This window comes from Ostrea edulis, chromosome 7 (assembly GCF_947568905.1).
Source record: "Ostrea edulis chromosome 7, xbOstEdul1.1, whole genome shotgun sequence".
In the NCBI taxonomy this organism is placed as follows: Eukaryota; Metazoa; Mollusca; class Bivalvia; order Ostreida; family Ostreidae; genus Ostrea; species Ostrea edulis.
Window position 1 is genome coordinate 87,998,600 of NC_079170.1, and position 17,499 is coordinate 88,016,098.

At 33.4% G+C, this 17,499-nt stretch overlaps 1 protein-coding gene across 1 annotated transcript in view; it reads right to left on the reverse strand.

Moving 5' to 3' along the window:
* The window catches only part of LOC125654160 (uncharacterized), a 95,713-nt gene that overhangs the window by 36,445 nt on the left and 41,769 nt on the right, over positions 1-17,499 (reverse strand). The window contains exons 16-19 of the mRNA XM_056145909.1: positions 13,477-13,659; positions 2,465-2,527; positions 1,410-1,491; positions 930-1,017 (exon numbers count right to left, since the gene is read on the reverse strand). Coding sequence (XP_056001884.1) covers positions 930-1,017; positions 1,410-1,491; positions 2,465-2,527; positions 13,477-13,659 — 416 coding nt within the window. The remainder of the gene's footprint in view (positions 1-929; positions 1,018-1,409; positions 1,492-2,464; positions 2,528-13,476; positions 13,660-17,499) is intronic.

Genomic DNA, 17,499 nt, shown 5'->3' on the forward strand with positions numbered 1-17,499 from the left:
TACTTTCGGAAGGTCGGTGGTCTTTTCCCAGGTACATTGTATCTGGGTTCTCTCTTCCACCAATAAAAACTGGGCGCCACCGGATAACTGAAAAATTGTTGAGTGTGGTGGAAAGTATCAATCAATCTTCACAACTGCTGCAAAATCATTTCATTTTACGAGGTATTTAAACTTGGTTTGGATACACCTAAGAATTGAAATCCTTCATAAGTAAAAAAAAAAAAAAAAAGACAGAATTCCTCAATGAGAAGATATTGAACTGCTACAAAGAAAATTAATTAACTCTTTTAATTAACAATGAAAACGATTTTGGCTCCATTCTTATTTTTCTTAAAGCATGAAAATTTTACCCCATGAAAACATTTAGTACTGTAGTAATGTACAGCATCATCCTGACTAACACTCTGAGGACCTTATATCACATAAAGGAAAACCCTACAGGATTTTAATTTCATAGAAACATTAGTTTAAATCTCCACGAGTTGAGTTTTAACCACAGAGTCATCAGGTATCCTCTTTGAAAAATGTCTGCAATAAACTTTGATTTACAGCCTGACTAGAGCACCTTGGAAAACTTATAAACTGTACACAGAACTACAACCTATACTTTTAGATCATAACACTAATTCCCACCAACATGCATTAACCAAGTTTGATGGTCCTAGACTTCACAGGGCTCAAGATATGATTCAGACATAATCTGAATATGTCCAACCATAAAATTCCAAAATGGTGTCAGTAACCCATTTTTGGGTAAAGATGCACCTTTTCCCCAGGATGAATCAGCTGATCATGTTTGATAGTCCTAGGACTAACAGTGTGAAAGATAAGACCCAGACAGACAAACCCATACTATAATGTGGCCCATCAAAAGACGAGTGTATCAAAAGCATACAAGTGTATGTTCCATGTAGTAAGGCATGACTTACATAGCAGTACACACAGGTTTACAGGGCTTCACAGAGGACGACTTCTTCCCGGTCTCCATTGACTGCATCTGCCAGTGTTTGTGGGGTCCTGAAACACCCAAATAGCAAAAGATGCATGGTATAAAAGCCTAAGAACATGAAAAATCAAAGTTCTTTACTTAGTGACAACATTTGCATTACTTTCAGGGATTTTGTTAGGTAAGGAAAGAATGCCGAATTTTGGTTGTGAATGTCTAGATCAGTCCCTGACTTAAAATTCATTTCTTTTTATTCTTTTTTTTTTTTAACAATGAAGAAGTTCAATATGTATAGGATTAGCATAAACTGGTTTTAATGTACAATAAAAGCTGACATGACTAGGAGCCACAAACCAGACTAGGTTTGTAGTCCTGTATTGTACAGACATTCGATATACAGAAGTTCATTACAAACAGGTTTTACTGTACAGTGATAATTGACACGACAGGCAGCACTTCCTACCAGGACAGGGTCTGTAGCCCTCCGTTTTGTTGATCTGGTGAGTGCACCTGTCCAGGTAGTTACTGAAACACATACAGGGGCACTGAAACATGAAAGGAAACAATTCTGTCAAGGTTCAAATCAAAAATGTACTAGAATTCATTTCATCTCCTCCCCCCCCCCCCCCCTCCCATAATTTTAAATCAGGATTTAATATCATATAGCAAGTTTATTGACACCATCAACTGCAAGAAGAACTGTAAAGGAAAAAACCTATGCACATCCAACATAACGAAATCTTCTTGCAAATAATGGGGATTCATATGCTTTAAAGTTATTCTGTCAGACTATGAAGATATTTCATCATACAATTAGCGCAGGTTCATATGGCATGGACTTTGTAAGTATAAATTGGTACCGTATAAGTTTTACATGTAACATCCCCCCCCCCCCCTTTTCCAATATTTGAAAATAAATTACCCATCTGTCAAACTGCAACTTTGTTTTAATTTTGAGACATTTATAACACTAATTAACACAACTGCTATGTTTCTGAACTTCATCCAAGCTATTTCAAAAATTACATATGTCAATGGAATTCGGATAGAAAACATCGATTTTTAAAACAGATGTGACGGCGTTCAAAAACACATTAGTCTTATATATTATATAAGCGAAGGATTTCCCCACATGATACGATGTTTGTTTATGTATTGACAAACGATTTTTACTAAAAATATGCAACACTTGAAAGAATTTTACTTTTATATGAATATGCTGTTATTAGTTGTTATTTTACTTGGGACACCTTAACCCCCGCTGTGTAATGTACTTTAAGCAATATACACAGAAAGGACATATAAAGCAATTATGCTATATTCACTTCCATCATAACTCAGTACAAATGATTCGAACACCAATTGTCTTTTTATAGATGAATGATAAACAATTACTGCTACAATGTAGAGTTCTGTTAACTGTCAAAAACACCGACACTCCACAACAGAAAGTAATCATTCAGTCTCGATATAATGATTTTCTCTGCATGTATTACCGTAGTCTGGCACCAGACTTACTTGACAAATGTTTTTCTGTAGATGATCACAAACAGAGCACACCTCTGTACAGGAGCAGCTGGTCTACAAAAGCAGGAAGCAAATATCACAAAATAATAGATCTCTTTTTCCTCTGAATCCACAACACGACATTGACAACCCATCTCTGTCAAACTGTACACACAATTCTTCTAGGATTTCCAATTTTGTTCACTTGATAAGGCTTGCAAATTATTATACATCAAGTATATATAACCTCAGAACCCAACAGAATGACAGACTGGGCATCTATAGGGCTAACTTAATTAATTTGATTTCTCCCCTGATTTATGTGACAGACTTCTGCTAACGAGCTTTAGACTTCTCGCAAAGTCTGTTACTTCCGGGAATGAGACATTTCCCACTACACGTACAGCATTTTCCTCCCTCTAAATTTCCCATACCTTTAATTTTTCAAATGCAATCTCAATTTTGTGCTTACTTTTAATTACCAGCAGTCATAGGAAGCCAGTGTTTCATAAATGTGCATTACTGTCCGAGTTTCTTTAGCGCTATCATATTATCACATATACCAGCAACATCCACTGTTTATAATCTGAATCATGATGATGTGCAATTTCTTTTACAGGGAGAAAAATCCAGTATTTAACATTATAAGAAACTTCATACTCATGCATTTTATTGAGTTCAGTGGTCAGAAAACACCAGTTTTTCTTATCAAATATTACTGTTGAGAAAAGATTAAGTCAACCAGATTAAAAAAAATGGCTGAATTAATCCATTGGGAATAATTATTCAGACAACACATCTATATAGAAAATCCCCTTTCTGCTTGTACCCGTAAGTGTTGGATCTGGTGATTTGAGTGATATCAATGAAATGAAACAATTTCCTTACTATTGTTAACTTCCTTCCTAAATTTCCTTTACTTTTTATTTAGAGGTGAGCCGTGCATGGAAATTTGCAGTATATGACTAAATACCTTTCTACAGTGACTATTATTCTTTTCACAATACTTAGTAAGCAGGAAAAATTCAAAATGAAACATACAACATAATCAGTATCAACATGTCTGTTTACCTGTACTGTATGACATACAACATAATCAGTATACTGTACAACACACAACATAATCAGTATACTGTATGACACACAACATAATCAGTATACTGTATGACACACAACATAATCAGTATCAATGTGTCTGTTTACCTGCGCTGTATGACACACAACATAATCAGTATCAATGTGTCTGTTTACCTGTACTGTACAACACACAACATAATCAGTATACTGTACAACACACAACATAATCAGTATACTGTATAACACACAACATAATCAGTATCAATGTGTCTGTTTACCTGTACTGTATAACACACAACATAATCAGTATACTGTATGACACACAACATAATCAGTATCAATGTGTCTGTTTACCTGCACTGTATGACACACAACATAATCAGTATCAATGTGTCTGTTTACCTGTACTGTACAACACACAACATAATCAGTATACTGTACAACACACAACATAATCAGTATACTGTATAACACACAACATAATCAGTATACTGTATGACACACAACATAATCAGTATACTGTATGACACACAACATAATCAGTATCAATGTGTCTGTTTACCTGTACTGTATAACACACAACATAATCAGTATACTGTATGACATACAACATAATCAGTATACTGTACGACACACAACATAATCAGTATACTGTATAACACACAACATAATCAGTATACTGTATGACACACAACATAATCAGTATACTGTATGACACACAACATAATCAGTATCAATGTGTCTGTTTACCTGTACTGTATAACACACAACATAATCAGTATACTGTATGACACACAACATAATCAGTATACTGTATGACACACAACATAATCAGTATACTGTATAACACACAACATAATCAGTATACTGTATGACACACAACATAATCAGTATACTGTATAACACACAACATAATCAGTATACTGTATGACATACAACATAATCAGTATACTGTATGACATACAACATAATCAGTATACTGTATAACACACAACATAATCAGTATACTGTATGACACACAACATAATCAGTATACTGTACAACACACAACATAATCAGTATACTGTATGACATACAACATAATCAGTATACTGTATGACATACAACATAATCAGTATACTGTATGACATACAACATAATCAGTATACTGTACAACACACAACATAATCAGTATACTGTATGACACACAACATAATCAGTATACTGTATGACACACAACATAATCAGTATCAATGTGTCTGTTTACCTGTACTGTATAACATACAACATAATCAGTATACTGTATGACACACAACATAATCAGTATACTGTATAACACACAACATAATCAGTATACTGTATGACATACAACATAATCAGTATACTGTATGACATACAACATAATCAGTATACTGTATGACACACAACATAATCAGTATACTGTATGACATACAACATAATCAGTATACTGTATGACATACAACATAATCAGTATACTGTATGACACACAACATAATCAGTATACTGTACAACACACAACATAATCAGTATACTGTATGACACACAACATAATCAGTATACTGTATAACATACAACATAATCAGTATACTGTATGACACACAACATAATCAGTATACTGTACAACACACATCATAATCAGTATACTGTATAACATACAACATAATCAGTATACTGTATGACATACAACATAATCAGTATACTGTATAACACACAACATAATCAGTATACTGTATAACACACAACATAATCAGTATACTGTACGACACACAACATAATCAGTATACTGTATAACACACAACATAATCAGTATACTGTATAACACACAACAAAATCAGTATACTGTATGACACACAACATAATCAGTATACTGTATGACACACAACATAATCAGTATACTGTATAACACACAACATAATCAGTATACTGTATGACACACAACATAATCAGTATCAACATGTCTGTTTACCTGCGCTGTATGACACACAACATAATCAGTATCAACATGTCTGTTTACCTGTACTGTATAACACACAACATAATCAGTATACCGTATAACACACAACATAATCAGTATACTATATGACATACAACATAATCAGTATACTGTATAAAACACAACATAATCAGTATACTGTATAACACACAACATAATCAGTATCAATGTGTCTGTTTACCTGTACTGTATAACACACAACATAATCAGTATACTGTACGACACACAACATAATCAGTATCAATGTGTCTGTTTACCTGTACTGTATGACACACAACATAATCAGTATCAATGTGTCTGTTTACCTGCGCTGTATGACACACAACATAATCAGTATCAATGTGTCTGTTTACCTGTACTGTATAACACACAACATAATCAGTATACTGTACAACACACAACATAATCAGTATACTGTACGACACACAACATAATCAGTATCAATGTGTCTGTTTACCTGTACTGTATAACACACAACATAATCAGTATCAATGTGTCTGTTTACCTGTACTGTATAACACACAACATAATCAGTATACTGTATGACACACAACATAATCAGTATCAATGTGTCTGTTTACCTGCGCTGTATGACACACAACATAATCAGTATCAATGTGTCTGTTTACCTGTACTGTACAACACACAACATAATCAGTATACTGTACAACACACAACATAATCAGTATACTGTATAACACACAACATAATCAGTATCAATGTGTCTGTTTACCTGTACTGTATAACACACAACATAATCAGTATACTGTATGACACACAACATAATCAGTATCAATGTGTCTGTTTACCTGTACTGTACAACACACAACATAATCAGTATACTGTACAACACAAAACATAATCAGTATACTGTATAACACACAACATAATCAGTATACTGTATGACACACAACATAATCAGTATACTGTATGACACACAACATAATCAGTATACTGTATAACACACAACATAATCAGTATACTGTATGACACATAACATAATCAGTATCAACATGTCTGTTTACCTGCGCTGTATGACACACAACATAATCAGTATCAACATGTCTGTTTCCCTGTACTGTATAACACACAACATAATCAGTATACTGTATAACACACAACATAATCAGTATACTGTATGACACACAACATAATCAGTATACTGTATAACACACAACATAATCAGTATACTGTACGACACACAACATAATCAGTATCAATGTGTCTGTTTACCTGTACTGTATAACACACAACATAATCAGTATACTGTACGACACACAACATAATCAGTATCAATGTGTCTGTTTACCTGTACTGTATGAAACACAACATAATCAGTATCAATGTGTCTGTTTACCTGCGCTGTATGACACACAACATAATCAGTATCAATGTGTCTGTTTACCTGTACTGTATAACACACAACATAATCAGTATACTGTACAACACACAACATAATCAGTATACTGTACGACACACAACATAATCAGTATCAATGTGTCTGTTTACCTGTACTGTATAACACACAACATAATCAGTATCAATGTGTCTGTTTACCTGTACTATATAACACACAACATAATCAGTATACTGTATAACACACAACATAATCAGTATCAATGTGTCTGTTTACCTGCGCTGTATGACACACAACATAATCAGTATCAATGTCTGTTTACCTGCGCTGTATGACATACAACATAATCAGTATACTGTATGACATACAACATAATCAGTATAATGTATGACACACAACATAATCAGTATCAATGTGTCTGTTTACCTGTACTGTATAACACACAACATAATCAGTATCAATGTGTCTGTTTACCTGTACTGTATAACACACAACATAATCAGTATACTGTATAACACACAACATAATCAGTATACTGTATGACACACAACATAATCAGTATCAATGTGTCTGTTTACCTGTACTGTATACAACACAACATAATCAGTATTCTGTATGACATACAACATAATCAGTATCAATGTGTCTGTTTACCTGTACTGTATAACACACAACATAATCAGTATACTGTACAACACACAACATAATCAGTATACTGTATGACATACAACATAATCAGTATACTGTATGACATACAACATAATCAGTATACTGTAGGACATACAACATAATCAGTATACTGTACAACACACAACATAATCAGTATACTGTATGACACACAACATAATCAGTATACTGTATGACACACAACATAATCAGTATCAATGTGTCTGTTTACCTGTACTGTATGACACACAACATAATCAGTATCAATGTGTCTGTTTACCTGCGCTGTATGACACACAACATAATCAGTATCAATGTGTCTGTTTACCTGTACTGTATAACACACAACATAATCAGTATACTGTACAACACACAACATAATCAGTATACTGTACGACACACAACATAATCAGTATCAATGTGTCTGTTTACCTGTACTGTATAACACACAACATAATCAGTATCAATGTGTCTGTTTACCTGTACTGTATAACACACAACATAATCAGTATACTGTATGACACACAACATAATCAGTATCAATATGTCTGTTTACCTGCGCTGTATGACACACAACATAATCAGTATCAATGTGTCTGTTTACCTGTACTGTACAACACACAACATAATCAGTATACTGTACAACACACAACATAATCAGTATACTGTATAACACACAACATAATCAGTATCAATGTGTCTGTTTACCTGTACTGTATAACACACAACATAATCAGTATACTGTATGACACACAACATAATCAGTATCAATGTGTCTGTTTACCTGCGCTGTATGACACACAACATAATCAGTATCAATGTGTCTGTTTACCTGTACTGTACAACACACAACATAATCAGTATACTGTACAACACACAACATAATCAGTATACTGTATAACACACAACATAATCAGTATACTGTATGACACACAACATAATCAGTATACTGTATGACACACAACATAATCAGTATACTGTATAACACACAACATAATCAGTATCAACATGTCTGTTTACCTGCGCTGTATGACACACAACATAATCAGTATCAACATGTCTGTTTCCCTGTACTGTATAACACACAACATAATCAGTATACTGTATAACACACAACATAATCAGTATACTGTATGACACACAACATAATCAGTATACTGTATAACACACAACATAATCAGTATACTGTACGACACACAACATAATCAGTATCAATGTGTCTGTTTACCTGTACTGTATAACACACAACATAATCAGTATACTGTACGACACACAACATAATCAGTATCAATGTGTCTGTTTACCTGTACTGTATGAAACACAACATAATCAGTATCAATGTGTCTGTTTACCTGCGCTGTATGACACACAACATAATCAGTATCAATGTGTCTGTTTACCTGTACTGTATAACACACAACATAATCAGTATACTGTACAACACACAACATAATCAGTATACTGTACGACACACAACATAATCAGTATCAATGTGTCTGTTTACCTGTACTGTATAACACACAACATAATCAGTATCAATGTGTCTGTTTACCTGTACTATATAACACACAACATAATCAGTATACTGTATAACACACAACATAATCAGTATCAATGTGTCTGTTTACCTGCGCTGTATGACACACAACATAATCAGTATCAATGTCTGTTTACCTGCGCTGTATGACATACAACATAATCAGTATACTGTATGACATACAACATAATCAGTATAATGTATGACACACAACATAATCAGTATCAATGTGTCTGTTTACCTGTACTGTATAACACACAACATAATCAGTATCAATGTGTCTGTTTACCTGTACTGTATAACACACAACATAATCAGTATACTGTATAACACACAACATAATCAGTATACTGTATGACACACAACATAATCAGTATCAATGTGTCTGTTTACCTGTACTGTATACAACACAACATAATCAGTATTCTGTATGACATACAACATAATCAGTATCAATGTGTCTGTTTACCTGTACTGTATAACACACAACATAATCAGTATACTGTACAACACACAACATAATCAGTATACTGTATGACATACAACATAATCAGTATACTGTATGACATACAACATAATCAGTATACTGTATGACATACAACATAATCAGTATACTGTACAACACACAACATAATCAGTATACTGTATGACACACAACATAATCAGTATCAATGTGTCTGTTTACCTGTACTGTATAACACACAACATAATCAGTATACTGTATGACACACAACATAATCAGTATACTGTATGACACACAACATAATCAGTATCAATGTGTCTCTTTACCTGCGCTGTATGACACACAACATAATCAGTATCAATTTGTCTGTTTACCTGTACTGTATAACACACAACATAATCAGTATACTGTACAACACACAACATAATCAGTATACTGTATAACACACAACATAATCAGTATACTGTATAACACACAACATAATCAGTATACTGTATGACACACAACATAATCAGTATACTGTACAACACACAACATAATCAGTATACTGTATGACACACAACATAATCAGTATACTGTATGACACACAACATAATCAGTATCAATGTGTCTGTTTACCTGTACTGTACAACACACAACATAATCAGTATACTGTACAACACACAACATAATCAGTATACTGTATGACACACAACATAATCAGTATACTGTATAACACACAACATAATCAGTATACTGTATGACACACAACATAATCAGTATACTGTATAACACACAACATAATCAGTATACTGTATGACATACAACATAATCAGTATACTGTATGACACACAACATAATCAGTATACTGTATAACACACAACATAATCAGTATACTGTATAACACACAACATAATCAGTATACTGTATGACACACAACATAATCAGTATACTGTACAACACACAACATAATCAGTATACTGTATGACACACAACATAATCAGTATACTGTATAACACACAACATAATCAGTATCAATGTGTCTGTTTACCTGTACTGTACAACACACAACATAATCAGTATACTGTATGACATACAACATAATCAGTATACTGTATGACATACAACATAATCAGTATACTGTATGACATACAACATAATCAGTATACTGTATGACACACAACATAATCAGTATCAATGTGTCTGTTTACCTGTACTGTATAACACACAACATAATCAGTATACTGTATGACACACAACATAATCAGTATCAATGTCTGTTTACCTGTACTGTATAACACACAACATAATCAGTATCAATGTGTCTGTTTACCTGTACTGTATAACACACAACATAATCAGTATACTGTATAACACACAACATAATCAGTATCAATGTGTCTGTTTACCTATACTGTATAACACACAACATAATCAGTATACTGTACAACACACAACATAATCAGTATACTGTATAACACACAACATAATCAGTATACTGTATAACACACAACATAATCAGTATACTGTATGACACACAACATAATCAGTATACTGTACAACACACAACATAATCAGTATACTGTACAACACACAACATAATCAGTATACTGTATGACACACAACATAATCAGTATACTGTATGACACACAACATAATCAGTATCAATGTGTCTGTTTACCTGTACTGTATGACACACAACATAATCAGTATCAATGTGTCTGTTTACCTGTACTGTATGACACACAACATAATCAGTATACTGTATGACATACAACATAATCAGTATACTGTATGACATACAACATAATCAGTATACTGTATGACACACAACATAATCAGTATCAATGTGTCTGTTTACCTGTACTGTATAACACACAACATAATCAGTATCAATGTGTCTGTTTACCTGTACTGTATGACACACAACATAATCAGTATACTGTATAACACACAACATAATCAGTATACTGTATGACATACAACATAATCAGTATACTGTATGACACACAACATAATCAGTATACTGTATAACACACAACATAATCAGTATACTGTATGACACACAACATAATCAGTATACTGTATAACACACAACATAATCAGTATCAATGTGTCTGTTTACCTGTACTGTATAACACACAACATAATCAGTATACTGTATGACACACAACATAATCAGTATCAATGTGTCTGTTTACCTATACTGTATAACACACAACATAATCAGTATACTGTATGACATACAACATAATCAGTATACTGTATGACATACAACATAATCAGTATACTGTATGACACACAACATAATCAGTATCAATGTGTCTGTTTACCTGTACTGTATAACACACAACATAATCAGTATACTGTATGACATACAACATAATCAGTATACTGTATGACATACAACATAATCAGTATACTGCATGACACACAACATAATCAGTATCAATGTGTCTGTTTACCTATACTGTATAACACACAACATAATCAGTATACTGTATGACACACAACATAATCAGTATACTGTATGACACACAACATAATCAGTATCAATGTGTCTGTTTACCTGTACTGTATAACACACAACATAATCAGTATACTGTATAACACACAACATAATCAGTATACTGTATGACATACAACATAATCAGTATACTGTATAACACACAACATAATCAGTATACTGTATGACACACAACATAATCAGTATACTGTATGACACACAACATAATCAGTATACTGTATGACATACAACATAATCAGTATACTGTATGACATACAACATAATCAGTATACTGTACAACACACAACATAATCAGTATCTGTATAACACACAACATAATCAGTATACTGTATAACACACAACATAATCAGTATACTGTATAACACACAACATAATCAGTATACTGTATAACACACAACATAATCAGTATCAATGTGTCTGTTTACCTGTACTGTATAACACACAACATAATCAGTATACTGTATGACACACAACATAATCAGTATCAATGTGTCTGTTTACCTGTACTGTATAACACACAACATAATCAGTATACTGTATGACATACAACATAATCAGTATACTGTATGACACACAACATAATCAGTATACTGTATGACATACAACATAATCAGTATCAATGTGTCTGTTTACCTGTACTGTATAACACACAATATAATCAGTATACTGTATGACACACAACATAATCAGTATACTGTATGACACACAACATAATCAGTATCAATGTGTCTGTTTACCTGTACTGTATAACACACAACATAATCAGTATACTGTATGACATACAACATAATCAGTATACTGTATGACATACAACATAATCAGTATCAATGTGTCTGTTTACCTGTACTGTATAACACACAACATAATCAGTATACTGTATAACACACAACATAATCAGTATCAATGTGTCTGTTTACCTGTACTGTATAACACACAACATAATCAGTATACTGTATGACACACAACATAATCAGTATACTGTATGACATACAACATAATCAGTATCAATGTGTCTGTTTACCTGTACTGTATGACACACAACATAATCAGTATACTGTATAACACACAACATAATCAGTATACTGTATAACACACAACATAATCAGTATACTGTATGACACACAACATAATCAGTATACTGTATGACACACAACATAATCAGTATCAATGTGTCTGTTTACCTGTACTGTATTACACACAACATAATCAGTATACTGTATGACACACAACATAATCAGTATCAATGTGTCTGTTTACCTGCGCTGTATGACACACAACATAATCAGTATCAATGTCTGTTTACCTGTACTGTATGACACACAACATAATCAGTATACTGTATGACACACAACATAATCAGTATCAATGTCTGTTTACCTGTACTGTATGACACACAACATAATCAGTATCAATATGTCTGTTTACCTGCACAGCATGGCATGTGGATGAGGGCTTGTAGATGATCACGTACAGGTTGGATTTGTGGATAGGAACCACCTGAAAGTCCAGGCATGGATCAGAAGAACCTGGATCCACCACCGATCCAGATGTATCCAAGGAGTAGGTCAGGCGGGAATGCCCCGACTGTACATCACTACACCAGTTTATCTGTAAAATGGATGTGTTTTGAATTACATCCCCCAAGTGTGGACCGGTTAAATTGTGGCAAAACTGACCTTGAGGAAGACCTCAGCGTCAAGAAGTCACATAACAATGACCTTGACCTCTATTTCATCAAGTATGAAGTCTCTATCTTGTACAGTTCAAATGTTATGACCCAGCAATTAAGGTTAAACTCGCAGAGAGACAGACACACCATAAACAATATGCCCCATACATGTCAAAATTCGATGACGCATTACTCATTTATGAGTGACATTTGGGAGTCTTAATGAGATATTTTTGCAAGTATCACGATTACCTGAATATGACAAAATTTTTTTAACAAGAATTATTGTTCATCATTGAATCAGCTAATTAAAAATCCCATTTTAATTTCAGTCAAAAATTAATAATATTTCTGCAGACTGCATAAATTCTGCCCAATCTAATTATTAATAATGTTTATAGATCAATTTCATAATTGCATGTTCATAATTTTTCGATCAGTGTCAAATTGTTTGAAAATATTACGTATGTTTCATTTGTTTAATTATTTTATCGACTTTTTAAATGGATAGATAATTGCATCAACCATATCACTTTCATATTATCTTTCATAACCATTGATTTATTAATGAAATCATTTAAGAATGCCTTTGGTTATATTCAAGTAGTGATGACCAGACATGATAGCTGGTAAGAGTTGGAAATTACCTATTGCGTAAAGCGGATGCACACCAAAGTGCAGTCACACAAAGTGATATAACATAAAGAATGATTTTCAAAAGAATTTCTTCTTTCCATATTCACCTTAAGACAGTTTATTCATTCAACAATTTCATTGTAATTAGATAAAAGTGATTATATAATTTGATATCAATTCATCCACGAGATATTCTTATAAAAATAAAACATAAAACAAATGGGAAAGATTTTACCGTATTCTAAATTGACATTAATAATCCAAAACAAAAACAAAAAAGAGTACTGTAAACGGTACATAATACGCTCGTAACAAGGTTATAAGGTTTGTTTTGTGACATTGATTAGAAAACATGGCAAAAATGCCCAGAGTTGTAGAACTTTTACTTGAGGTGGCCCACTACACCCTAAAATAGTTTCTCAAATCAATACGAATTGATTTAATCGTAAAACATATGATGATATATAAGAAGTATATATCCCAAAAAGGTAGAAAATATGCAAATTTGGATAAAACATGATTTTCAAAAAAATTATTTCAACATATGTGAACAAGACTCTGGCGGATTTGAACTCAAGATCTGTGGTTCACCAAACCAATGCTTTAAACACTGCGCTACAATGATAGACAAACAAATCGATCAATACAAATAATTTCCCAAAATATTTAAATCGCCATCTTGTGATGTAGTGTCATAAAGAGTATAAGCTTTAGTGTAGTGAGCTACCTAAGGTACAGACCCTGAAACGTGCTACTACACCAGTTGCACGGTACGGTTCGGTACGCTTTATGAACGGTACGGTTCGTTTTCTGAACGGTACGGTTCGTTTCTTGAACGGTACGGTTTGTTTCTTGCACGGTACGGTACGTTTCTTGAACGGTACGGTTCGCTTCTTGCACGGTACGGTTTGCTAAAAATAGCTGCACGCTTTGTGAACGGTTTGCACGTATTATTAATAAGGTGGGCGTGGCCTGAACGCTTTGACTTCGTATAAATTGTACGTTTCGATAGTTTGTTTTCACTCGATCGGTCTTATTCGGCTCTTTGATTATCGGCTGCAGGATTTGTGGTTGTGTTAGAATGTGCACATGGGGAAATGAGACATTATTTTTGATTGCTTCGATGGAATAATTCCATATTGATAACGTACATAAAAGTTATGAATAAAAGTTTTTAGAATTTGCTTAAGTCTAAGTCTTAATGGTTGTTATTACGTTTCAATTTGTTTTTCATTTCTCATCAGACATTTATTAATTTACGATTTTATAAAAAGTTGTTACATGAACTGCTCCCCGACATGGGCGTGCGTAAGTGTAAAAACAAAGCGTATTAAGTTTCCGGATATAAATTACAGTGCCTAAATTGGAAAAGTTTTTAAGAAGAAGTGAATTTTGTTTTGAATACACTAAAGTCGCAAATGACACAATGATTATTTTCTGCACTTCACATTTATTGTGATTTATCATCGGCATTATGAAAAATCCAGGATATCTGCACGTGAAGTTTGTACGTCCTTTTTTGTCAGCATTCAGTCATTCATAATTAATAATGTTAGATATCTGTTGCATTTGTCTTTGAATCAAATAAAATGATGATAATACATATAATATATATTCCTATCCTTTATCACGCGAAGTCCGATTTTCATTTCCCTGACTTTATTTTTGATCACTGAAAATTGAATTTTAAAAAATTAACAGAAAAGTAAGGCAAGTGTATAGTTTGCAATAAAAATGTTTCATATACCTTTTCTATATATTGTTGAAATACTTGAAAATGCTGAAATGAATAATTTTTTGCGGCCGATTTGATGCTTTGCATCAATTTAACTTGTTTACATTCTTTTACACATGTATGTATCTATTTATTTCTCTGTCGATGTAATTAAAAATTGTTTATTAGTGTATATAATAAATCCGCCAATCTACATCTATCTATATGGGTCGTTATCAATGTAGAAGAGAAAAAGATATGTCAAAATTATTGCTAATAAAGTAATGAAAATATTACAGTGTAGAACGTGACAATTTTTCTAATCGGTCTAGAAATTTCTCATATGATTCAGACACTGTACGTAGGAAAGTACATATTGAATACATTAACGCTACAAATATCAATTTCATCTTCTTACGGCAAGCCCTGTGCCATACGTGTAGTAGCATTATCAGGGACGTCGACGTCCCTGATTATATGAAGAAATTAAATAGGCTACTTGTAAGTACTATTACAGTATTGTAGTTATTTTCACCCTTGAATTTAAAAGAATTGATTGAAACAGAAATTCCGTTAAAACAACGAAATGCCCCTTGGTTCACTCTTTAAAAGTCTGCAAGTGAAATATACGTACACAGGACTGGCTGCAGAAGCATGCATGCAAAATCCGTGCAGTGATCTGACGTCTATTTCTGTTAACAGTTCACAGTATAAAACGAATTTTTATGCATAATTCAGTCAAAACTTGGGTACTTGTTGATAACATACATACACATATATGTACTGAAACAATGTGACATTTACGGAAAGTAATTTTAAAAAAAAAGAATATCAAAGATGTTTTAAGCATCTCGGTGATTTTCACAGTTGATAACCCAGCTTCGTCATGTTTGAGGATAATGCTTCGAATAGCCAGCGATAGTCTACGACCTCCTTTCCCATCGGGCGCCATTGTGAAAATAATATACTGTGGCTGAAAAAGTGGGTCACGTGACATAAATTGCACGCTTTCTGCACGGTACGGTACGATTTCGGGCTTTTGGGGGCGGGGTTTGCATAATATTATCCTGCACGCTTTCTGAACGGTACGGTTCGTTTCTTGAACGGTACGGTTCGTTTCTTGCACGGTACGGTACGCTTCTTGAACGGTATGGTTCGTTTTTTGCACGGTACGGTACGTTTCTTGAACGGTACGGTTCGTTTCTTGCACGGAACGGTTCGGTTCGTTTTTAAGGTGTAGTAGCACGTTTCAGGGTCTGTAGTAACCAACCTGTGACATATACTTTGTTTTGTAACATTAGTATAAAGGGAGGTAATCAATATATTACCTGGTCTTTTAAATTTTCATACCTATTCAGGGTAGCTTATTTAATATCAGGGTTAACCTATAAATCTGTGGATCATAGGGTTGAATCTCACAGAATTTTAA